At 36.6% G+C, this 25782-nt stretch overlaps 1 protein-coding gene across 1 annotated transcript in view; it reads right to left on the reverse strand.

The window, feature by feature from the left end:
* The window catches only part of ANKRD31 (ankyrin repeat domain 31), a 188979-nt gene that overhangs the window by 152631 nt on the left and 10566 nt on the right, over window positions 1–25782 (reverse strand). The window contains exons 4-11 of the mRNA XM_044680804.1: window positions 20490–20572; window positions 19506–19551; window positions 18992–19025; window positions 15578–15672; window positions 14845–14978; window positions 6604–7257; window positions 4439–4698; window positions 3585–3709 (exon numbers count right to left, since the gene is read on the reverse strand). Coding sequence (XP_044536739.1) covers window positions 3585–3709; window positions 4439–4698; window positions 6604–7257; window positions 14845–14978; window positions 15578–15672; window positions 18992–19025; window positions 19506–19551; window positions 20490–20572 — 1431 coding nt within the window. The remainder of the gene's footprint in view (window positions 1–3584; window positions 3710–4438; window positions 4699–6603; window positions 7258–14844; window positions 14979–15577; window positions 15673–18991; window positions 19026–19505; window positions 19552–20489; window positions 20573–25782) is intronic.

Genomic DNA, 25782 nt, shown 5'->3' on the forward strand with positions numbered 1-25782 from the left:
AAAATTAGAATGGACTAAATAGAAGCCGATGATTCCAAAGTCAAAAGACTGGGGGGGGGGAAAATGTGAAGTGTCTCATAGCAAAAACAACTGACTTGGAAAAATAGATTGAAGAGAAGAACCTTAATCTTTGGACCATCTGAATACTGAGACCAAAAAAAAAAAAAAGCCTAAACAGATCTGTCTTAGATCTCTTAGAACAGGGGTCGGCAACCTTTTTGGCCGTGAGAGCCATAAATGCCTGCAGAAGGAGGGGGGTGGAGGCGGGAGGTGCTGGAATATGAGGTGGGGGCTGAAGACCCCCCTAGGGCACATCCTGGGGCTCTGCCCGCACTGGTAGGTCGGGAGGTGGAGCCAGATATGGCTCAAGAGCCATACGTTGCTGACCCTTGTCTTAGAACTAGTGTGCAAAGTGGAAAGCACTGGTTACTGATAGGAAGAAACAACAAAATGAAAACTTCCAGGAACATCATGGACAAAAATCAAAGCTACTATGTCGGAAGTAATGCAAGCAGCCAGAAAGAATTCAAACACCAAGGGTCCAGTCAAGATTACATGTGATTTTAGCAGTCGCTACTGCTTAACACAAGCATATGGACTTAAAGCCAAGAATAACTTAACCAAAACTAAATATAATATTCAGAGAGAAAAAATGAACCTTGAATGGCAATAGAGGACTTGAGAATCGCATTGAAACAGGAAGAAAAAGAAAAAGATAAATGTGAATGAACGATAAGGGACAAAACAAGAATAAACTGCCTACATTCAAATATGAGATGATACACAAATGTGTCCCCTCTTTTATCAGAGGTGATAGTAATTATACACAAGGCCTAGAAGTGGTTCTGTTATGTCTCTTTAATCCTTACCTTCCCTCTTGGAGTCAATACTGTGTATTGGCTCCAAGGCAGAAGAGTGGTAAAGGGTAGGCAATGGGGGTCAAGTGACTTGCCTAGGGTCACATGGCTGGGAAGTGTCTGAGACCAGATTTGAACCTCCTGTCTCTAGGCCTGCCTCTCAATCCACTGAGCTACCCAGCTGCCCCTTCTGTTATGTCTTAATGATCTTAAAAGAAGAATGGAAAGAGAAGAGTAATACAGTAGAAACAAAGGGAAAGGAAGATTAGGGGAAATCTCATTAAAATGGGAAAGCAGATTTTTACAAAAAGAAGGGATAGGGGGAACAGCTGAAGAGTACAGACAAATGCAATTAGGTACAGAAGTACATTTAACAGTGAAGTAGAAGAATAAGGGGAGGGGGAAAAATTGATCCTAAAGGATTTACAAACAGAGAATGGGGAATCTGAGGAAATTTCCATAAATTAGAGAATGAACAAGTTATGGTATGTAAATGTAGTCAAGTTTTCTTAAAGTTGTGCTGTAAGAAATAATGTAGGGGATGGTTTCAGAGAATTCTATTAATCATACACCATTATCTGTTCAACCATTCCCCCACTGACACACAGTTAATAAATGCTGTGTACCTTTATTTCCATTTCTTAGAACAGAGTTCATGGTAAATATCTTTTAAAGTCTCATGCTTATGGGAAATCACAGTTCAACCATTCCCTCCTCCACCCAAACAGTTATGCAGATTCAATAAAGAATATTTTATTGTGTTTAAAAAAAAATTGGTTTATCCTATTTCAGTGAGTTTCTACTCTTTGAAAAATATTCTTGCATGCACTTATAACAAATGTGAGAAAAAAGATGACAAAAGAAATAATTTTTAAAGCAAACAGCACTGTGGTATTATTTTGAATATATTTACAAAAATCAGGAGATTTAAAGACACTTTTATGAAATTTGTATATATGAGAAAATACATATATTTTACTTAAAAGTATAACTTTATATATTTAAATCAGTCTAGTTATTTAATAATGGGAATATAAATCAAACGTCTTATTTTGGAAAAATTTAAGTTCATTTGCCAAGCCCCTAGTTGAAGTTAATTTCAGTGGCTGAATTATTAAAGTCTCTATAAAGACTATGCATCCTAAAGAGGCTGAATTTCTTTTCTTAAACATTCTGTTGAAAAAGGCTATTTAAATTATTAAAAAGCTAAGTCATCACTAAATAAGAACAGGCTATTTCACATTCTTTCATTTATTTGGATCAAGACTTGTGATTTCATACATGTAAGGAACTCTTAGTATGGAAACTCTACCAATGCAGTCTGGCAAGTCATCTGTAACATACTCTTAGAGAGTAGCCTGGAGGCAGTGAGAGGTTAAGGGCTTGCCCTTGGTCACACAGATAATACGTGTCAGAGGCAGGACTCAAATCCAGACCTTCTTAATTACAAGGCTAGGCTTCTATTCCCTATGTCATGGTGCCTCTTATGAAGCAAAAGAAAACCCCTCAAAGGTCCCTAAGAAAGATATAAGAAGGGGGCTGCTGGGTAGCTCAGTGGATTGAGAGTCAGGCCTAGAGACAGGAGGTCCTAGGTTCAAATATGACCTCAGACACTTCCCAGCTGTGTGACCCTGGGCAAGTCACTTAACCCTCATTGCCTACTCTTCTGCCTTAAGGAAGGAAGGAAGGAAGGAAGGAAGGAAGGAAGGAAGGAAGGAAGGAAGGAAGGAAGGAAGGAAGGAAGGAAGGAAGAAATATGTAAAAGTAACCTCTAAAACAGGGGTCGGCAACATATGGCTCTTTCTGCAGGAGCCATAAAGTCAATTTTTTTTCAGGGGCTGTTACAGGAGCGCGCACTGTGAGCACTGTACGGCTCTCACGAAATTACATTTTAAAAAATGTGGCGTTTATAGCTCTCACGGCCAAAAAGGTTGCTGACCCCTGCTCTAAAAGATCAGCATAGAAAATAGGCTTCTTTTTCTTAAGTACTAAAGAAGTACTGTCAACAGCTAAATCATCATCATCATAGCTTGCATTCATGTAGAAGTTTATAAACATTATCTCATTTCATAGACCATGAGAGACCCTAGGGGACAATTCTGATTTCCTAAACCAAATAGAAGGAACACTAAGTGTGTTCCTTCAGTTTTCCACATTAGTGTGAATGATAAAATATGGCGTTCATATCTCTGAGGACATGAAGCCTTAGCTGGTTGCCTCCTTATAACTGATCCTCCTAAGCAGCCCTGATTCATTTCTTCAAAATCCTACCATTGAATATGTCTTACTTTATAATGGCAACTCAACTGAATATAAAAGGCTTTTTTTCAGACAGGCTTTTTAGATTAATTTCCCATAATTCACTATCAGATGTCAAATCTTCACATGGTACCTGAGCACATAAGCACATTTGCTGCTGAGTACTACTAGACTACAAATTCTTGATTTGATACTATCAATATTCTCTGTTGCTATTTCACAATTCCTGAGGTTCTTTTTATGTAAATACTGTTTATTCTGTGACTACTTAGAAATTTTCCTTTCTGAAAGAAATGGGGGAAGGGGGGAGAAAAAAGTAAAAAGAGTAGAGCAGACATGGCTTGTAACACCACCACAGGAGGGGGAAATGTAACCAGCTACTAAATTCTTTGGCTCTTAAGAGCAAGTATAAGACAATTCTGTAAGAAGACAGGTCTCTGGCAAATAGATATTCAAAATGAAACTTACTATTTTTTGCAGTTTTTCTGCCCTTTCTTAACTGTTCATCAGAGCTATAAGGAGATAAAATCTGTTCCTTGCTCCGTTCTATGGATTTCTCATCACTGTTATTCTGAAAAGGAGGATCTTGTGTTCTAGGAAAATAAATGTGATTTTAAAAAGTTAATTTAATTCTTCTCTTCATTATAAGTGGATTGAGGTGATCACACTAAATTTTTGTAGAAATTTCAAAGCTTTAATGGACTTGACTGAGATGCTTTAAGAGTAAGGTACAGGAAAGATTCTCTCAGGAAACACAAGTAATCTTTCTAAGCTTCCCAGCTATCTCCTTATGCTATCCAGTCTGTATTAAAAAAATTGTAGGTGTTCTTTACTTCCAAGGGTGGAAGTTCACTCTTCTCTCTTGCCATCATCTTCTAACACTTGTTCTGAAGCTCCATAAAAGAAGCCATCCTGTCTGCAGAACAGAAAGTTCTCAATGGGAATCTCAACACAAAGATAGGGACTGAACCTAGTATTGAGAACTTCTCTTAATAATGCAGCTCAGCATCTTCTCTGCAACTTTTGTCTTAGAATGTGGCCTAGAGCACTAAGAGGCTATCAATTGTTTGGGGTCACATGGTCAGTATGTTCAGATTTGGAAATGGAACCCAGGTCTTCCCAGCTTTGAGGTGCATCTCTCCATATACTATACCACACTAGGCTATTTCTCTGAATCACAAGGTAAATAGAAAAAAATAAATACAGCAATATGTTTTTTTTGTTTACTTTGGACCCATCAAAAAGTTCTCCTCAAGGATAGTTATCTACAAGGATGACCTAGTGCCTAAGGGAAAAAAAAAAAAAAAAACTTGACAGCATACCTGAAATACTCAACTGGAAGTCCACTGTGTGTTTTCTGTAGAATCTCTTCAGGCATTTTATATACCTCATCTAGATCTTTAGGGGTACCTCCTGCTCTTACTGCTTTCAATCTGGCTGATCTCCTTAAAACAGATGAAGTTTCCATGGCCATGGTAGTTTCCATGGTATTTAAATCCTCCTCTTTTCTAAGCCCAACAGAGCAGGCATCATTTTGATGTGTTAAGGTTTCCTGTCCAAATGAACTTAGGCCTTCTTTACCCTGAAAGAGAAAGGAAGCAGAGACATGAATAATGCTAATAATCTTAAAGAAAATCCTGAAAAAAAGTAGTTATAATTTGGGTTCCCTTGTTGGAAATAAAACTAATATGTTCTTTACAAGGGAAAAGCATGTATACAGATGTATTTAAAAACACAAATATTATGGTAAGACATGATATACATTTGAAAATTTCAAAAAAGGATATGGTAGGATAATCATAGCAGTGGTCTTAAATTTCAAAAGGAATGAACTAGTGAAAATAGAGTCCCTCTGAATTCCTTCAAAGTTATATAGCTTCAAGTTATAGGTATAAAAAGGGCAAGGTAAAGATGGAGAACTCTTTCACCCAGAGACACACATGTAGATTAAACTAAATGCTGGAAGACTGAAATTAACAAAGTATTGTCTAGGATTGATGTGGTGTCCTCAAGACACTTTTAAAAGGTCTTCATGGTCAAAAGTATTTTCATAAAAAGAATGCTATCCATTCCAGAGAAAAAAACTGCTGGAGTAAGAATTCATATCGAAGCATATGACTTATAACTTGTTTATTTGGGTATATGGGTTTACATGGGTTTTATGGCTTTGGTTTTATAAGATTATTCATTTATGAAAATGAATAATATGGAAACATGTTTTGTGATATAATACATGTATAACCCAGACTGAATTGCTTGTCAGTTTGGGGTAGGGGGCGGGGGAAGAGGCAGGGAGGGAAGAAGGAAAAGAAACAATTTGGATTATATAACTTTGCAAAACTCATGTGGAAATTTTTTATTAAAATTTTTTAAGTATTTTCATAATAATTCTAAGACATTATTTGCTTTATAAAATATTCATCCTTTTGGCAACAGACTGAGCACAGAAACAGGTATGAAAATTCAGAAGTCTTCTATTAAGCCAGACATTAAAGAGATCTGTAAAAACATGTAAAACAATGCCCCTATTTTCATTAAATGTTAATTTCAGAAAATAGGCTTTTTTGTGTTAACATAGAATGGGGTTTTATTATAATTTTAAATGAGTGTAAGAGTAAAACCAAAAAGATTGAAAACTGCTCCTATGAAATGTCAGTCCAAAAAAGTTCACTCAGACTTTATTTCTCATAGTAGCATCATGAGCCGCTTTGTATAAAAGAGTAGAGGATACTCTACTGACAATGACTCCAAAGAACAAATTGTGTCTCCTGAATAACAAATCATGGCATTATAGAACTCAGAATGATAGACTTCCACCTGGAAAGGCTCTTTGAGGCCATCAAGCACAACCTCCTCATTTTATAAATGAGGACAATGAGGCCCAGGGAGGTTTTTGACTTGCCTGAGGTAATACAGGTGGTAAGTGGCAGAGATGGGATTCAAACCCAGGTCTTCTCATCCTAAACCCAGTGATCCTCTTACTATACCATGCTTTATCCCATTATCCATTACGGTTCCATCATCCATAAATTCATCTATGCCAATCTCGAACCTATTAACTCTACAGGGAAGTGTACAAATAACTGAAATGGTGCAGGCTAGTTTATCTCAACTACACAAGAAGACACATAGTTAATGTCTTTACAAGCTCACAAGGGAAAATCCTGGTCATAAATTCTCTGTCTCCTATTCCTATCCAGGAAAAAGTGAGCAATAAATCCTCATGGACATATTGGGGGGAAAAACCATTCATTTACCCTATTCCTGAAAAGCTTTTTTAGGTCTGGCTCATTTATGGTCGCTGATGAAAGACGGAGGAAGCTTGTTCCAAAGCATCAGAGGCAGCATGACAATAGCCCTATAGAGGTGCTGATATTTAGTGATGGAAAATTTCAATTTAATTTAGCTTATGGTCAATGTTCAATGAAGGCCTTGCTATTTTAACATCTATAAAATGTAAAATATAAGGATTAAAACTTGCACTTACTTGCTGCATTGTTATATCCTTCAACAAAGGTTCCGTTAACTTGGGACCTTGACCAAAAGGCTGAACAGAATGCTGAAATTCAAAATTCATTCCTATTTGTGTACAATCATTGTCTGTCTGAGAAATGCTGGGTTCTGTTTCTAAGAACTCATTCTCAGCAGAGGACCCATTGCCCCTTTCCATTCTTTGACAGATGGACTCCACCACAGATTCTGACAATGTATTCAGGGCTGTCAGCAGTTCAGCCGGTAATGCATCATTTTTCTCATTTTCTTGCATGTCCTCTGACAGAACATCTTCCTGACAAATCAACAAATGATCTAAAGGTGACATTGATTTGGGACTACCCAAATCACTCAATGGTTTTAACAACTCTTTAGTTTCAATTTCATTCATTTTAAATGGGTATCCAACCAGAATACTTTCTGATAATCCTGACGAGTCTTCCGTAATGGGCACCAACATTTCACAGGCACTATCTTCTCTCTCGATTTCTCTTGAAGGCAATGCAACTTCCTTTAGAGACTCTGTCAATACACTGTGCCCCTTCAGCTTCTCTGATGGTTTTTTCTTTACTTCTACTGTACCATAACTTGTAATAACAGCACCTGAGAGTAGGCTAATTTCAGGGGAGTCATCTCCATCACTTAATTCCTATGAATTCCAAATAGAAGTTCCAATATTACAGCATCTGCAAAAGATGTCTACAACAACCTTACCATAGTTCAACTCTTCCAGGTAAATGCTAGAAAAAATACAGCTTACCCCACATAAATAAACACACACACACACACACACACACACACACACACATATACACACAACCTTACCAGCTTGCTTTCCTCTTAAATTATATATCCTACACTGAACAGACAGGAAAATTTAAAATAATTAACATTTTATACAGTTAACCAACAGAAATTGTCAGTGATCCAGAATATTCAGAGATGTGATTGTCTGTTAAGCTAAGTAACTGGGCATTTAGCATGAATCCAAAGTGAAATTGCCTGACCCAATAATACAGATGGTAAAATATCTTTTCAGACAAGTTCTGATTACCTGTGCTAATGGAGGTACAGAAGATAGCTATGGTATAATGGAAATGACACTTGGATCATAATTCCAGTTTTGCCACTTAGTCAGATCCCTTACATCTCACCCCCATGCCCTGGTCCTCAACCATAAAATGAAAGGACTGACAAATATTCTATCATTCTACTATAATAGTAGTTTCAATAACCTCTTTAAAAGAAACAAGTTTCTATTGAAGCTGGTATTATGTTGTTGTTCAACTGTTTTTAGTCATGTCCAACTCTTTGTTATCCCATTTGGGGGTTTTCTTGGTAAATATACTGAAGAGATTTGTCATTTCTTTTTCTGGAGCACTTTACAGATGAGGAAACTGAGGCCAGCAGGGTTAAGTGACTTGCCATGGGTCATATAGCTAAATGTCTTAGGCCAGATTTGAATTGAGATTTACCTGACTCCAGCCCAGGTGCTCCACCCACTGAGCCTCCTAACTGTCCCTTAAGCTGGTGTTACATTAATTTAAACAATCAGATGTGCATTATCCATCAAAGTAGTCACCTGAGAGGCAATATATTTATTTCAACAATACTGCTATTGTTCAAAATATTTTTGGATCTCCTTTTTTTTTAACCCTTAACTTTTGTGTATTGGCTCCTAGGCAGAAGAGTGGTAAGGGTAGGCAATGGGGGGTCAAGTGACTTGCCGAGGGTCACACAGCTGGGAAGTGTCTGAGGCCAGATTTGAACCCAGGACCTCCCATCTCTAGGCCTGGCTCTCAATCCACTAAGCTTCCCAGCTGCCCTGGATCAACTTTTCTGAACCTTCTTTCAGAGACAGTTCTTCACACACAAATCAGTTAGATTATTTGTTTTGTCACACTTTATTTTGACGTTATACACAAGATATCCAAATGACTTTGAACTACTTCCTAAAATCAAAATTCAGTCTTAAGTCATGGTTATTTGCCACCACTGAGAATATTCAAACAGGTGTGCTATAGGCTTGCAAGTCTATTCCAAAAATGTTTCAAACAATGAAAATGAAGTATATAGATCCTCCCATACAGACAACTATGAATAATAACCCTCATTTTTAGAAGTCTGAAAAATAATTCTAAGCTAATATAAGATGGAAAGAAGCAATCATCTTCAAAATGAATGGTAAAGAATGAGAAGATGAATACACCTTCCTTAGTCCTCTCATCTAGTAAAATGGGTACCTTGCACAGAGTAGACAATAAATATTTGCTAAATTGATGTCATAAGGAAAATGTAAGTCCATTGGTTCTCCATCCCTTCCTCATATCCCATCACCATGAGTGGGGAAAAGTAAATAAGCCCCAACAAGTTATGAGAAGTCTACATATATTCCCATATGTATTCATAGAACTGAAGTAAAATTGAGAATGAAGTCGGAAAGATATAGAAAACCTGCAGAGAATTCAAGACTTGTATCTTGCACATTCTTTAAAGTCCAGCTCAACATACCACTGCTGGGTTTATACCCCAAAGAGATCATAAGGAAAAAGACATGTATAAAAATATTTATAGCTGCACCCTTTGTTGTGGCAAAAAACAGGAAAACGAGGATATGCCCTTCAATTGGGAAATGGCTGAACAAATTGTGGTATCTGCTGGTGATGGAATACTATTGAGCTCAAAGGACTAAAGAACTGGAGAAATTCCATGTGAACTGGAATGACTTCCAGGAATTGATGCAGAGTGAAAAGAGCAGAACCAGGAGAACATTGTACACAGAGACTGATACACTGTGGTAAAATCGACGGACTTCTCTACTAGCAGCAATGCAATGACCCAGAACAATGCTGAGGGACTTATGAAAAGAAAACTATCCACATTCAGAGAGAGAACTGTGGGAGTAGAAACACAGAAGAAAAACAACTGCTTGAACACATGGGTTGAGGGTGGATATTATTGGGGATGTAGATGCTAAACAATTACCCTAGTGCAACCACCAATAATATGGAAATAGGTCTCATTCAATGATACATGTAAAACCTAGTGGAATTGCGTGTTGGCTACGGAGTGAGGGAAGTGGGGCGGGGGGGGGGTGAGGAGAGGGAAAGAATATGAATCATGTAACCATAGGAAAATATTCTAAATAAAATAATTTTTAAAATAAAATAAAATAAAACTAACTAGAAAATTTTATATAAATAAATAAAGTCCAGCTCAAGACTTATCTTCTCCATAAAGCCTTCTTTTGGAGGGTTCTCTCTAAGTGTGACTATTCTAGCCCACACAGATCTCTTCCTTCTCTCAAGTCCCATTTTACTTAGAGTCTGTTCTACACAAGTTAATACATTCTCCATGTATTTTGTGGTCATGGATGATTTCAGACTAAAAATTATAATGAAATTTTGACCTTCCAAGACTTGATTCTAAATTACTTTGTACTATTTCCTAAAATTAAAACCCAGTCTCAAACCATGAAGATTTGCCACCAATGAGAACATTCAAGAGCACTATAAATTGTTAAAGCTGTTCTAAAAGTGAAGTTATAATTATATGTTTTATTGAAGGTCTTTCTCCATGAAAAGCAGTTTGTGAGGCACTCTGGAAGATACAAAGAACATAGGGAATTTACATCTAATTGAGAGATAGGATATGAAACACATGAATAGGTTCATAGCAACACAAGAGTTAAATAATTATGAACATAAAAAGCATAAAGGAAGTAAAAAATATATGATTTACTGCCAAATAAATGGCAAGAACAATGAACTATGTAATTATGGAACTTTAGAGTTAAAAGTCCATTAGACACCTGCTAGGAGCATGTGAGCCCTAAAAGATGCATAGGATTTGGGTAAGGAGAGAAGAGGGAGGCAATATTCTATAGAGGGGAAATGGCATAAGATAAAATAAAAAGTGTTTTTGTGAGAGGACAAATAGGGTAGTTTGGCTGAAAACAGAGAATTTAAGCAGAGGAATATTGAAAAACAAAGTAGGAAATTGTTGGTAGTAGATTGTGGAGGATTTGTTTCTCTCATGAAGTTTTAAGTTCCTCTAAGGCAGGCAACACATTATGTGTTGCTCAAATTGTTGAAAATTATACTTGTTCAAGAAAACAGCAGATTGTGGGAAAAAGTGCTAGATTTGGAGTCACAAGAGCTAAGTTCAAATATAGGCTGTCCTATATTCTATCTCTGTGACTTCAGCAAATCACTTAACCTTCTTAGGACACATTTTCCTTATCTATAAAATGAAGTGTTCAACTAAATGACCTCTAAGGTTCTCTAGCTCTAAATCTATGATTATGATTATACAATAGATGAAAAAAATCAATGCAGATGATTAATAGGTTGTAAAACAGAAAAGTTAGGAACCAGAATCATTAAGTCAAAAGAAAGTACAGGCTCTACCAGGATGTGTATCCCAGTCTTATGTACTGAGATAAATATGAAGATGAAGAGCCTGAGGCTCAGAGACTTTAAGTGATCTGTCAAAGTTCCCGTGGTAAGAGCAGGGACTTAAACTCAGTGGTCTTTTAAATATATTAAATTACATTATGAGGAAGGTTTTTCCATTAGACAGTAGGGGCATATAACTACAAATTTAGTTACTATTAAAATCACTGGAAGCCAAAAAGAACAAAACTTCTCTTTAGGATAATTTCACTATAATACTACCTAAAAACAAGGAATAGACTAGATTCTCCTTATCAAAGTCCTTTTTATTTTATTAAAATTTCTTTAAAATAACAAGTATTTTGGGGGCAGTTGGGTGGCTCAGTGGATGGGAGATCCTAGGTTCAAATCTGGCCTGAGACATTTCCTAGCTGTGTGACCCTGGGCAAGTCACTTAACCCCTACTGCCTAGCCCTTGCTGCTCTTCTGCCTTGGTAACAATACACAGTATTGATTCTAAGCTGGAAGGGAAGGGTTTAAAAAAAAATAACAAGTATTTCTTTTCTTTCTCCTTTACTCCTATACTTCTCCCAAAAATTAAAAGGAAAACAAAACCCTTGCAACAAATACCCAGAGAAAGAACTGATAAACAGAAACATAAAAGACATAGTTTATATATACATATATATTTTGTCAAATAATGCCTTTTCAGGGCAGGCAGGGCAGGGAAGGAGGGAGATATCTGGGAACTTTAATGTAACCAATAAACAAATAAATTGCTAAAACTCTCAAAAAATAAACAGTCAAGCAAAACAAACTTCAAAAGATATGGCTGGTGAAACTAGAAAATAATGGCAAGAATTAAGTTTTGAGCAACCCCTGGCACATATCCCAATATAAGCTTCAAGTGGAAACATGAAAAACATAGAAGGTCAAAGAAGAGGAGTAAGAAAGAAATTATCATTCATATTTTAGGAAAGGTGAAGAGTTTGTGAATAAGCTAGGGATAAAGAGGATCACAGAGGATAAACTGAATAATTTTGATTAGTTAAAAATCAAAAATTTTGCACAAATAAAACTAAAACAGCTAATATTAAAAGGAAAACTTTTAACTAGGTAATTAATTATGGAAAATATTTGCCGCAAGCCTCTGATAAAGGTTTCATTTCCAAAATGTAAAATATTCCAAAATATAAATATAAATATATGATTCATTTTATTAAAATAAGAGCCATTCCCCAAATGATAAATGATCTCTTTTAAATCTATAAATCTGTGTCATACATAGGTAGCCTAGGATGTACAAATAGACTGACCTTTTCTGACCCTTGCAGAAATCCAAGATCTTCTGTATCATTTCCTGGGGGGGGGGGGGGGAAGGGAGGGAAGAAATCAACTTTTATTAAAGCATATGTAGTTTTTCCCTTTTGTTAAAACTATATTCCCAGCCATTCCATTTCCACCCCCAAAGACTTGGCAGGTAGTTCTGGAATGTCTTCTTTTGGAATAGTCTTGTCTATATCTAGAAGAGGGGGGAGAAGGGAAAGGGAAGAATGGGGAGCATGAAAAGGGGGGTCAGTTAAGTCAAGATATGCACAACTATAATAATTGGGGGATAGTAATCCAGGGAAAAAACATTAATTTTGCCTAAATTATCCTCAGATAATTTCAACTGTGTAGATGTGGCCTGGCACCATCCTAATTTGACCAATCGAAACAAAAATAATCCAATCATAGTTATTCAGTTCCATTTCTCCCCCATTATGGATATAAGAAGTTCCCAGTTTAGCTTAGCAGCCAGTAACTGAGCTTGCATGAGCAGGATGCTATAGAATGACAAAGCGAATTTGGTTGGATGTCCAAAAAAGTCTGGGGGGAGGGGGGGTACATACTCTCTGGTTTTGCCTCCACTTTGTTCTCAGACATGTCCCTGATGGCTAAGTTAGGGAAACTCAAGGAATACATTTTCTTCTTCTCCATATCTGAATTCTTATCCCATTCACCAACAAGGCAAATATGTGATAGCCATTTTCAATTCAGTAAGCATGAATTAAGGGGCCACTATGTATAAGCACTATGATAGGTACTAGGAATATAAAGATAGTTATGACATCAATTCTACTCTCAAGATTTTAAAAATATAACAGAGAAAAAAGAGATACCCAATTATAATACAAGAAGGAGTGATATCCTTATATCACTTTCAGTTTAGAGCAGGGTACTATGGAACCAGGGAAAGCTAATGGAAGGGAAGAGCCAAGATGGCAAAATAAAGGTAGAGATTTGACTGAACTCTCCCAAATTTCCCTCCAAACATCTTTAAAATATGCCTGAAATGAATTCTGGAGTAACAGAGCCAACAAAAGGATGGGGTAATAGAATTTTCTAGATCAAGACAACTTAGAAGGTCCACCTTGTTGGGGTGACAGTGGACAGTTCCAACACGGGCCATGCCCAGCAAGCTAGCAACAGGTCTTAGGGGCAACCAAATAAGTATCGATGACTTCTGGACTTCTTAGACCACAGATGGTAATGAGGTGGACAAGAGGTCAGAAAGAGATTACAGAGAATCCTTTGTTGGCACTAGATGCAAGACTGTTGCACTGCTCATACAAAGTTCTAGTTCATAGTACCAGGATAAGGAGAAGCACACATAGGAACAGGGAGCCTGGTCACAGTTCCAGGGTGGAAAAGAGTTCTTATGGGCACTTGCAGACTAAAACACAGGCCAGGAGAGCAGTGACCACCTTTCCTTAGATCATATACCACCTTGGAAGAACTGAAAACTTATGGTTCCCCAGAATTAACTCTGAAAACAGCAGCATGAAAAACCTGAAGTTTGGAACAATGTCCCCTCCACTCCAGGATCAAAGCCCAACTTTAACATAAAATAAAAAGTCAAGAAATAACTTGACAAGAAGAATGAGCAAACCAAAATAAATAAATAAATAACCCGACCACAAAAAATCCCTATGGTGACAGTGAACATCAAAACAAAGTCAGAAGAAGACAGCAAAGTCAAAATAGAGGCTAGAGACAGAGGATATACTGGGGGGAAATAGACAGGATCCTTCAGGCAGGGAAGATATCTCTATGGTTCAAGAGGAATTGGGCCAGTCAGAAATAGTTTAGATCTGGCTGGAGAGTTTTCTCTTGTTAATTTCTAAGATCCCTTTGTGGGAGGAGTCAAAGGCTCCTCCCTGCCAGTGAAACTGATGTCTGTAGGAAGTCTGGGCTGGGTACTTCCTGCCCAAGATGGATGCCTAGGTTTCCCTCAAGAAATAAAGGAAAGTAACGTCCTCCCTCTTCAACCTCTGCCTTAATATTCAATACAATGATTCACCAGAGGCTTTGTGTAGGTAACAAAGGGGATTTATTAATGTTAGAGGTAAGCCAAGGGAAAGAGCAGGAGAAAGCTGGTGTTGGGGGAAGGGTCACAGGAGATAGGTGTCAGATTGAGAGAGACCCAGTCAGGAAGGCTTCACTGCCCTGAAGTAAAGTATTTATCAGATCACTAAATAAGGGATGGCTTGATTTAGGATGTCCTACTTGCCTACCGAAACTAAATCAACGATGTCCAATCACCAAAACCATCCTTCCTCCCAGGGCCCAAAGGGAAATTCAGGGGAAATAGCAGGGATGTAATGGAGAGATCAGGGAGAGGTCCAGAGAAATAAGACTAGGTTCAAATGCCCCAAAAGACAAAAGCACAGGCCAAGGCAAAGCCAAAGCCAACAGGCAAAAGCCCCTCAGTTGGAGCTTCAGGACTATTTATAGCCTCAGGCTCCAACTGGTTTTTTTTTTTGTGAACATTCTAAACTTCTAATTGCCAGGGCTGTTACAGTTGAATTTGCAAAAGCAAAAAGCTCCTGCTGCAACCCTGCATAACAAGCAGCAGACTTTAACAGGTCAGCTGGAGAGGGCCACTGGATCTGTGAAAGATTCAAGGCATAGAGGAGAGAACTCTGTTCCTCATCTGGCATTGAGGGGCAGAATCAGAATGAGGTAGAGAAATAGGCGTATTAAATTATTACCTTCTTGAGAACAGGATCATGGCTTATTCTTTCTTATTGTTATTTGGGGGGATTCTTCCCCCTCATTTCTACTCCCATATTGCCTTAGACATTGTGACTGAGTACTCAATAAACATTTTTGCCTGAATAGATGAAGAAATATTTTGGCTAAAGCTTACTTGCTGCCTCAAAATTATTCTGATGTGACTGTCAGGGACAGCAGCTGAGGGTGGAAAGCAGAGGTAGTTCAAGTTTTACATAATATACACTATACACTTTTCTATATCCCACACCACTTACTACATTGTATAGATTACAAGCTCCTTGAAGATAGGCACTGGTTTTTTGCTGGGGAGGGAACTGTTTGTATCCACTAGACTTAGTTCAATACCTGGCACATAGTATTCATGTATAAATGCTTGTTGGTTGATTCCTCAAGACATCTTTCCATGCAAGATGGCAACAAAAGAAGTATTCTAAAGAAATACACCCAATCTTTCTATTTTTAGACAAACAAATTTGTCTATTTTAGACAAACTTCCAATTCCCATGAACAACATACCTGCAGAATAATTGTGCTCATTCTGCCATTCGGAGTCCAGCACTAGATCATCTTGGGGGACTTCTTCAGAGAACAGTGGATTGTCCATTTCATTTCTGAAAGAGAATGGACAGTAACAATGGTCATTCCAAAACAATTTCAAGTGGGTTTTCTATTTGAAAAATTATTGAGCCCTATTATTTACTCTAATTACTTCATCAATTTATTTCCATTTCCATTTTAAGTGATTGTCAAAGTGGAGGAAGATATCAAAAAAATATTTAAGGTTAACAAACAAAGTTAAATCATCTAGCACCTAAGATTTTTGGTTCTTTTTCTTTATTTTTTTTTTCTTGAAGGGATCTTCTTCTCCAATCACCCATCCACCCCTCCATTATATTAATTACCCCATTTGACTATCTCTCCATGGTCAAGATCTACAGGGCTACCAAAAGCTGGATGTATAGAAAAGTCCCTGGTGATATACACGTTCACTTTAACAATAGGTAATGATACAAACTAGAAACTGGAGACAACAGGATAAAAAAAAAGTAACAGTTAATCTACAATTTGTATCATCTGACCCTGGAAAACTGAGAGTTAAGAGAAAAAGCAATCAGTATATTGCTCTGGTTGTCAACATAATTGATAATGTAAAGTAAGTGAGTAGTCTTTTATTTCTTACTATTTAAATAAATATCTAGCACTTCCATAATGTTCTATGGGTTGCAAGTTACCTTTCCTTTGTTATTTCATTTGATCTTTACAAGAACCCTGTGAGGTAGCTGCTCTTAATATGTTCATTTTACAGATGATAAGGATACTGAGGCTGAGTTAAAGTGGCTTACTCACAATCACATGCTAGTGTCTGAGAAAGGTTTTGAACTCAGTTCTTCTTGACTCCAAGTGCAGCACTCACTCTCCTGTATCATCAGATACCCTGGAATTATGCACCAGGCATCATTCAAATTTGATGCACTTGGAGTCCTGAGGAATGGAATCTGAATCCAGTCTCTGCTACTTACAATATGACCTTGGACTAATCATTACAAATCTCTGGTCTTCAATTTTCTCATCTACAGAATGAATTAGTCAATTTAAATGATGGTTAAGATTCCCTCTAGCTCTGTATATATTAAACTATGATGCTAATAGTATTTCTAAGGAAGTATAACAAAATGTATATTCTTCTCTATGTACAGAAATGATGCTTCAAAGTAGTCCTGATTCAGAACATTTATTTACTCGCTGACAATAATAATAGTAAGTAGTAGTAAAAAGTTGTGATGCATAAATAGTAAAGAATGTTGATTTGATATAGTCATACTAATATGGCTTCATGAGGAAAGGTAGATTGGTAGAAAAAGTTTACTATAATGGCTTCTTTTGACAAGTCTGAATGTAATATATAGGTTTTAGATCACCACAAAAAATTTGTAACAAATTTTCAGATTAAGGAAATCATTATAGCCTTTCACCTTACTTTCCTTATGTCCAATGGTAATGTGAAATTGAAATTCACTAAATTCAATCAATTCCTTCTTCATTCTGTGCTCTAACCCTCCACTTGTTTTTATAATACAAAGGGGAGTGACACTCATCTGGCTGGTAGGATGGCAAATTTGTGGAATATTGGGGGAAAGGGTAGCAACCTGCCTATACATTAAAAGAATTACAAAACTAATCATGTCCCTTAACCCAATTATTCCATTGGCAATATATCCTAAAAGTATTTTTTTTAAAATTTAAGTATTTGCATAGAGATATTTATTAGATTATTATTCATCATTATAAAAAAACAGAAACAATTTAAATGTCCAACAGTTAGAGAATTGCCAAACAAACTTGTGACAAATGAATATAATGAAATACTATAATGAATTTATGGATTATAAAGAAGAAACCTCAGGCCATCTAGTTCATCTCACACTCTGCCCCTGGCCCCATTTTACAGATGAGAAAATTGAGGTCCAGGGATATTGTGACTTAAGCAAGATCACACATGTAGTAAGGGTCAGAGGCAGAACCTGAAACCAGATGTTCTGACTCCAGAATTTGCTCTCTTCTTTTTTCTATCTGTCTCTTCAGTGCTTAGTATATAGTAAACACATAAAATGCTTTTCATTCATTCATTCATTCATGGCAGTATCCAACATAAATGAGATCACAAATTGACTGAAATACCATAGTAGACTTTTGTACACTCATATGTGTGGTATCATTCGGAGCATAATTGGACAAGGACTTTTTCTACTCACTGTGTTAAAGCTTGAGACAATTGAGTTTCATTTTCTCCTTCAGAGAGCTGAAAGAAATCATAGTTTTATCTGCTTAATGAATGTACATCAAAAGAAAAAAAACTTAAGTTCTTACTTTAAGCCTTTCTTTGTTTTACTCGTAGCTCCTCTGTAGTAAGAGGTTCTTGGGAGTTAAGAAGGAAAGGGATAAGCAATTAAAGGACATAATTTTATTTTAAGTCAACCATTTTGGTTCTGAGAATCCATGCTACTCATGGGTTTGCCTTCAAATTCCAAGCTCTCACAGTTAGCTACTCTTGTGACTAGAAGATTTAGACAAATGAATTATATTAAGCTAAAACTTCATGTTATTATAAATATGGTAATTCAATCTCATAATGGTGACAACCTTTAATTACACAGCATGTGTTGAGGTTCTAAGTGTTGGGTTAAATGTGCCTAGTTTTCAGGAGCATCCTATGAAATGGTGTGTCCATTTCTTTGTTTTGTGTGTGCCCATTTATAAAGGAAAGAGATGCATTGTAAAATGCTTTCATTTTAAGTTACTACCTCTTCAACAACCTCTCTTACAATATTACATTGTTCCCCCATTCCTAAGAAAAGACATTATTCTAAACGCCAAATAAGGATTGACAGAAAGACTTTTGTTTGAAGATGTCCTATCTTCAAGTTATTTGGATGAGGCCAAGCCACCACAAAAATAAAGCCACTAAGACTATGAACTTAAAAGTAGCTCCTGAGCAATATTAAGTAGAACCATAAAGAATAAAATCACATCAGCTCTATCTATGAAAGCTTCTCTCTGTTACATATATGGGAATGATACTCCTTTCCAGGCCTCTAAGTCCATATCATCACTCATAAAAGGTTTGTAGCTTAAAATTTCCTGAGTGGCCCTAAAGACCAAACCAGATGTGTCTGCCACTTGTCTGAAGAGTCTTCCCTCATTTTGTTATTGCCTGTTAGTGATACTGCATTACTCCTCAGCTCTGGAAAAATCATTACTCTTTGCTTTTACAGACAAAAAGGATTTTCAGGAAAAGACTTCTCATAAGGCATATTTTAAACATCACCAGAAACTTCAAAGATCATATAAGACGATGCATTTATAGTCCTACAATATCCCATTTCAGCCATCTTGCAGAAGTTGCCAACTTGCTAGAAATCAGTTACTTACCTTATTGAGTCGTAACTACTCACATGACCCTTATCTGCATAGAGAAAATTCAGTGATAACATAGATAGCAAGCTAGCCTCAAAAGAGATAGCTCCTGTCAATTGCCTCTTTTTTCTCTTTCTCCATAGGTACAGATATTCTCCTTCATGGTTGAAATGTAAACATTTGTTCTTAACATTATGGAAGAATTTACTTAGAAATCGAGTTGTTAATTTCTGGATAGCAGGAATAAATATGATTTTAGATTTTTAACAATAAAAGCCCTTCTAGTTAGCCCACTTGTTAAAGAATATATTTCAAATCAATGTCTAAAATTCCATTTCCCCATGGTAAATGTTTTTAAACAATGATATTCATTGCACAGCACAGAGTATAATATTCACATGGGATTTTTTAACGTATATGATATATAACCAAATGTAAAAGAACTCTAATAAGTAAACAAATACAAAAACGCATACTTTCCTGCTCCCTGGACTAGAGAACTATTTTATGTCCCCAAATAAAAACTTACCTGCCCAGAGATCCAGCCTCTTAGGAAGATGACTGGTCTGCTTATTCTTTGGACAAAAGCATGCTTAGGTGTTACTGATTATTTAAAGACTGAAGATAGTTATATTTTCAGAGAACTCCTGCAGACAACACAATGTCTGACACATAGTAGATATTTAATAAATGCTTATTTCTTTCCTTACTCTCTACTCACATCCCTCAAAACATATTTAGCATATGATTCACATTTAGATTAGGCCAGCTATGACCTTGGGGGAGGGGCATAAGAATAAAAATCATGGTAACATTTTTCCATCACTTTTATTCCTCTTCTTCTTCCAACAGAGATAGAAGAAAAAAATTAAAAGATTTCATAATCTTATTCTACAAATTTTCTCAAAGTAATAGCAGAGAACAATGAGTTTTCACAAAATAACCATAGAGTATGGAATGAAAAAAAATAGAGGAGCAAGAAGAACCATTACAAGAGCAGGATAACCAAGTCTTGGCCCCACTTTTAAATTTAATGGGCAGTGATAGTGTTATTAGTGTAGCTTTGAAAAAACTGAGCATAATTCTCAGTTAACAAAAATAAGTTCCCAAAGTGAAGAGCTTTAGGAGTTTCCTCTGCCAAACAATCATACCATAGACAGACTTTTCCTCAACTTGACCTCATTCCCAGGTGGTGGCTTTCCCAAAAGTATCTTCCAGTGTTTGGAAGCACTTTCTCCCATTAATGGTTACATCCCAGATGATCTCCTCTCAATCTCTTTCCCACCCCTAGCAAAAGATTTTTGTCCTGGATGCAAATATTGATAGTTATAGCTCTGGAAGCCAGAAAATTGAGTAAGAGGTGAAAAAGAGGAATAGGAATAGGTAAGGAGGAAGGCAATTTCACTCTCTAGCTTCCATCATAAATGAGAATACTAATTAGTGTTTCAAAACATTAATCAGTGACATTTCAGCAACAGTCCTCCAAATTGATAGTAATAAAATCTCTACATACTGGTTTTATCATGTGCTTATTCATCTGCTCTTGTAGATACTCTCTGAGTTTATACACAAGATGAATCTCTGGAGAGGCTGCTTCTAGAATGATACAAACACAAAAATCATTTACAGCAGGGTGGCTGCTTCCTTCTTATAATGACCTAAGTTGTTCATCACAGCTCCCAAATACTTTAAAAACTCATTTTGTAATCCATGATTGTTTAACTGTCACTCTTATATGGACAAATTTTACTCACTGATTAGGAAGACATGTATAAATGAAAGTGAAATTTCAGCACTTTGTCCTTCTGATGCAGTTAAGGTGTATGAGCTATGCCCTTCAATATTTGAAGATTTACTCTTCAGAGGAAATTGCGTATTTGGGCTCTACTTTGGAGGCCAGTTCAAACTCCAAACAGTATGTTAGCATATATATTTATTTAAACATCTCTATACTTCAAAGATCCAAGATTTCATCATTCTGGGCACCCCTTCCATGAATGCAGTTTCTCAAAAATATATGAACAGGGGACAATACCTGGGAGTCACAAAGCATCTTTCAGTGGGTCCACAAAGTGAAAACTAACAATATAAGATGTTTCAATTTTTAATATAATAAATATGGATATTATCCCCATAAACAAAGCTCTTGGAAGAGAAGGCACTTAAATGATTCTTAAGGATGTAAATGGACCGGTCCTGAGTCCAAAAAGTTTGAGAATCACTACCTTAGATAAGTGGTACAGTGGACAGAAAACTAAGCCTAGAGTCAGGAAAATCTGACTTCAAATCTAGCCTCAGATACTTATAGCTATGTGACCCTAGGCAAGTCACATAATCCTGTTTGCTTCAGTTTCTCATCTATAAAATGAGCTGGAGAAGGAAATGGCAAACCACTCCGGTATCTTAACCAAGAAAACTCCCAAAAGGAGTCATAAAGAGTGATATGCAACTGAAAATTTACTGAACTGACCTTACCAGTTCATTTTTTTTGAGTTGCTATGACTGAAAAAATAATCACTACTAAAAATTTTTCATAACATATTTGTATATGTTATGTTATGTTTTTCTTAACATATTTCCAGAGAGGAAAAAAAAATCAAGCCTTTCATTCTCAAATCATAATGACTACATTTATAAGTTAAAACACTAAGCTCAAATGCCAGCCTCTGCAAGAGGCCTTTTCTAGGGTCCCCCTTTTTTTAAAAACATTTTTTGTTATTGAATTGCCTCTTCCATTACAGTGTAAAGGTCTTTTAGAGTGGGAACTTTGTCACTTTTGTCTATGTATCTCCTAGTACTTAGCAGAGAACCTGGCACAAGTGCCCAATAAATGCTTGTTGATTAATTGGTAAGGCTTCATATTGAGGAGGAAAACTTCAGAAAACATAGTACATATTACATGTGGGAATTAAAAATTACATGTGGGAAAAATCTCCCCATGATGTTTGTCACTTGGAACTAATATTAGGAGATCAATAGGACAGATAATATGATAGACCCAAACAATGTATCCCCAGGGCTCTTTGTTTCCATGAAGGAAAAAAAGTCAGGAGAAAATCTATACAGAGTATGCTCAAGCCAAATGGTTCTGAGAGCCGCTGTTAAATTTTCTGCCTGAGCATTTCATTTCAGAAATCCTTAAAAGTTGATCAGGACTTGATTTTTTTTTTTTGCAGAGTATCTAAAGAAAATAAGAGGAAAGAGTTCATTATATATCTTATACTTAAAAGTGTGCTATAAATATATTTTTAAAAAAGATTTAACACCACATTCTATTACCCACTCTGCCCCACCTAAAATCCCATCCAAAGGTCAGTCTAGAGCCTGAATATGTTAAAATATCTTTCATATTATAAAAAATAGTTATGCACAAAAAACTACTCTCTGATATTCTATTACTTTGGTACATACATTCAAAAGAGTATATACCCCTGAGACACTTTATCATGTGCTGTAAATCCAGCCATGTACAAAGAGTTAACTCTTAAATGACTCTATTTGAACACTGTGGTTCAAAAACCACTCAAAGGCATAGACAGCAAAGAAGGAAATGGTCAGAACAAATAAAGAGTTAGAGAGAAGAGAAAAGTAAAGACATGCATATGGTGGAGAATTATAATATGCCATGAAAAACTGACACTGGGAACCTAACTTTACCTCTGTATGCCTTGGTTTCCTCACCTATAAAATAGGGATAACAATAGACCTACCTACCTCTCAGGATTATTATAAGCATCAACTTAAATAATATTTGTAAAGTGTTTTGCAAATATTAAAGCACTACATAAAGGCTAGCTATTGTTATTATTATTACTCTTTTATTATTTAAGATAGGTACAGACTATGTCTCCCATCTCCTTCTACCTCTAGTTCAGGGAACAATAATCAACTCAATGCTGCCACTCTTGAAAGAAATATTTCAATCAATTGGTACCTATTTGTCCTATCTTCTCTCCTAGCTATCATCTCCTCTTCCAAATCTTGTGCAATCTGGCTTCCAGCCTCATCACTTAACTGGAACAGCTCTTCCCAAAGTTACCCATGATCTCTTAACAACCAAATTTAATGACTGTTTCTAAAACCCCATCCTTCTTGACCTCTCTGCAGCACCTGCTATTATTGTTGATCACACTCTCTGCCTAGATACTATCTCCTTTCTGGGTTTTAAAAACATTAAATCTCTCCTGGTTCTTAGTCTGCCATTTTTGTCTACTCAGGTTTTTTTGGAGGGGGGGGGGGGTTGCTAGCTTATCAGCCATATGATCCCCCTAACCTGGTCCAGCCTTTCTTTTCTCTATACACTATCACAATTTTATCAACTCATATTTTCCTCATTTGTAACACCTACCTTACAAGGTTTGTTATGAGAATCAGAAGAATAAACCTACATAAAGTACTTTGCAAACCATGTAGCACTATAAGCATGTTAGCAATGATTATGACTGTCAGATTTTGCCCAGGTTTCTCTGAAATCTGGTATCATAAGCTGCCAGTGAATACTATAGGCTGAATATTCCATAGGCATCTCAAACTTATTAGGTCCAAAATAGAACTCATCTTTCCTTCCAAAACTGTCCTTACAAACTTTCCTATTTCCAATGAGGACAATATGCCAATTTCCTCTCAGGCATCTCAGTTCAAAACCTTGGTGTGATCCTCAACTCCTCGTTTGTCTCACATTATCTAATCACAGTTGTCAAAGCTTTTCATTTCTAACTCTACAATAGTATTTCTCCTGTCTATCCCCTTCTCTACTCACATAGCCAAGAACCCCAATGTAGCCCTCATCGCTTCTCAAATGAACTATCTCAAAAGCTTCCTAATTGGTCTCGCTGCTTAAAACTTCCAATCCATCCTTCATATAGCTGCTAAAGTGATTTTTTTCTAAAATATAGGTCTGACCATGTGACTCCTTTACTTAATAATCCTCAGTTGCTCTCAAAGAACAAATATAAACTTTGACATCCTATCTCACCATCCTTATTACACATTATTTCCCTTCCAGTATTCTAAAGATGCAGAAAAACTAGCATTCTTATTGGTTCTCACACAAGGCACTTAATCTCCCATCTAAAAATCTTTGTCCAGGTTATGTACTCCACCCCACCAATGCCTGGGATTCCTTCTCCCTCGTTATTCCCACTTCACAGAATATCTGGGTTTCTTTAAGGCTCTGCTAAGGTATTGTTTTCTACATGAAACCTTTCCAGATTTCTCCTATGCCACCTCCCCAAAATCATACACACACACACACATATCTGTCATCAACTGGGTTTTTGGGAGCCCCAAGTTTGCCTTTGTCCCTTGGGAACTTGCTTTTAGGGGAAGTCCCAAACTGACCTTGTCTTAGACTGAACCAATCCTCCATTAAGTGTCCTAAATAGAAGTGATGGAAATGCTCAAATCCTCAATTACCCTTTTACTCTTACAAGTGTCCCCATTGTATCAGAGATCCATTCCTAAGAAGACTAACACCTGGCAGGAACCATCTTTTTGTATCCATTGTAGTCTAGACCACTCCCTAATACCCCAGCCTCTGGTTATAGCCTCTTTGCCAAGCCTGCATGTAACCAAGTCAGTGTAGGTTTTGCTATACTATATTCCCCAAAAGGTATTAAGTCCCCAAGTTCTATTATTCTTTGGAGAATCATCTTAGGCTGTGATTCTCTCAGAGACACTGTCCCCAGAGCCTCAGAGTTTTGACTCTGTGTGGTATTTAGCCCTTGGCTCTGTGTGGTGGGCGAATATTAAAGACTTGTCTCTTTTCCAGATTAAAGATTTGGTTTTATGACTACTTTAGTGGTTCTGTGTTTTTTCAAATTGACAATGTACATTTATACAAATCATACTTATATCATGTTCACACACATAATCTTTTCCTATACATGTATATTCATATGCTGTCTTCCCATCTCATCTATAAATCTTCTGAGGGCAAGAATTGTTTTACATCTGTACTTGTAGATTAGGTTTCTAACAGTGCTAGGGATGTTGTAGGAATGTTATAACTGCTTGCTATTTGCTCATAGTATAGTTGAAGAGACGAATAAATAAAATAGAATAGCAGTTAAGAGGCTAGGAACAATTATATGACTTTTTCCTTAGGAATCATGCTTCTGATTGTCAAATTCTAGAACTACATAAGTTAGGGAAAATGAGATATAAAGGTGGACCATCTATCCCAAACAGTCAAAATGCCCTTAACAAGTTAAGATAATTATGATTGAAATAAAGATAAACTTAATCTTAATTATTATGCTTCCAGTATAGACCTCTAAGATAGCTGTCAATATAAACCTTTTCTATGTTAAAGAATATGGAAAAAAATTGTGTGCTACTTGGTGGCAAAAAAACAAACAAACCCTAAAGGCTAATATTTAACATTTATCTAAAGTTATTTATGATGTTATTTCTCTATTTATGAAGCAGCTAGGTGGTGCTTCGAGTCAGAAAGATCTAAGTTCAAATCCAGCCTCAGATACTTACTGGCAATGTAAGCCTCAAATGTAAAAAAAGGGGATAATAAGGGTGTCTTCTTCACAGGTTATTATGAAGATCAAATAAAATATTTGTAAAATGCTTAGCACAAAGCTTGGTAAGAACACAAGCTGGGAAGTGTCTGAGGCTGGATTTGAACCTCAGACCTCCCATCTCTAGGCCTGACTCTCAATCTACTGAGCTACCCAGCTGCCCCTGGTGCTGAGGCTATAAAGAATCAAGACACCATCCCTGGCATGTGGGCCATCCTCATCCTGCAAGAAGCTATACAATCCTTATGTAGTACACTACCATCCTAAGTGAAATAT

The sequence above is a fragment of the Gracilinanus agilis genome, chromosome 1 (assembly GCF_016433145.1).
Source record: "Gracilinanus agilis isolate LMUSP501 chromosome 1, AgileGrace, whole genome shotgun sequence".
NCBI lineage: Eukaryota > Metazoa > Chordata > Mammalia > Didelphimorphia > Didelphidae > Gracilinanus > Gracilinanus agilis.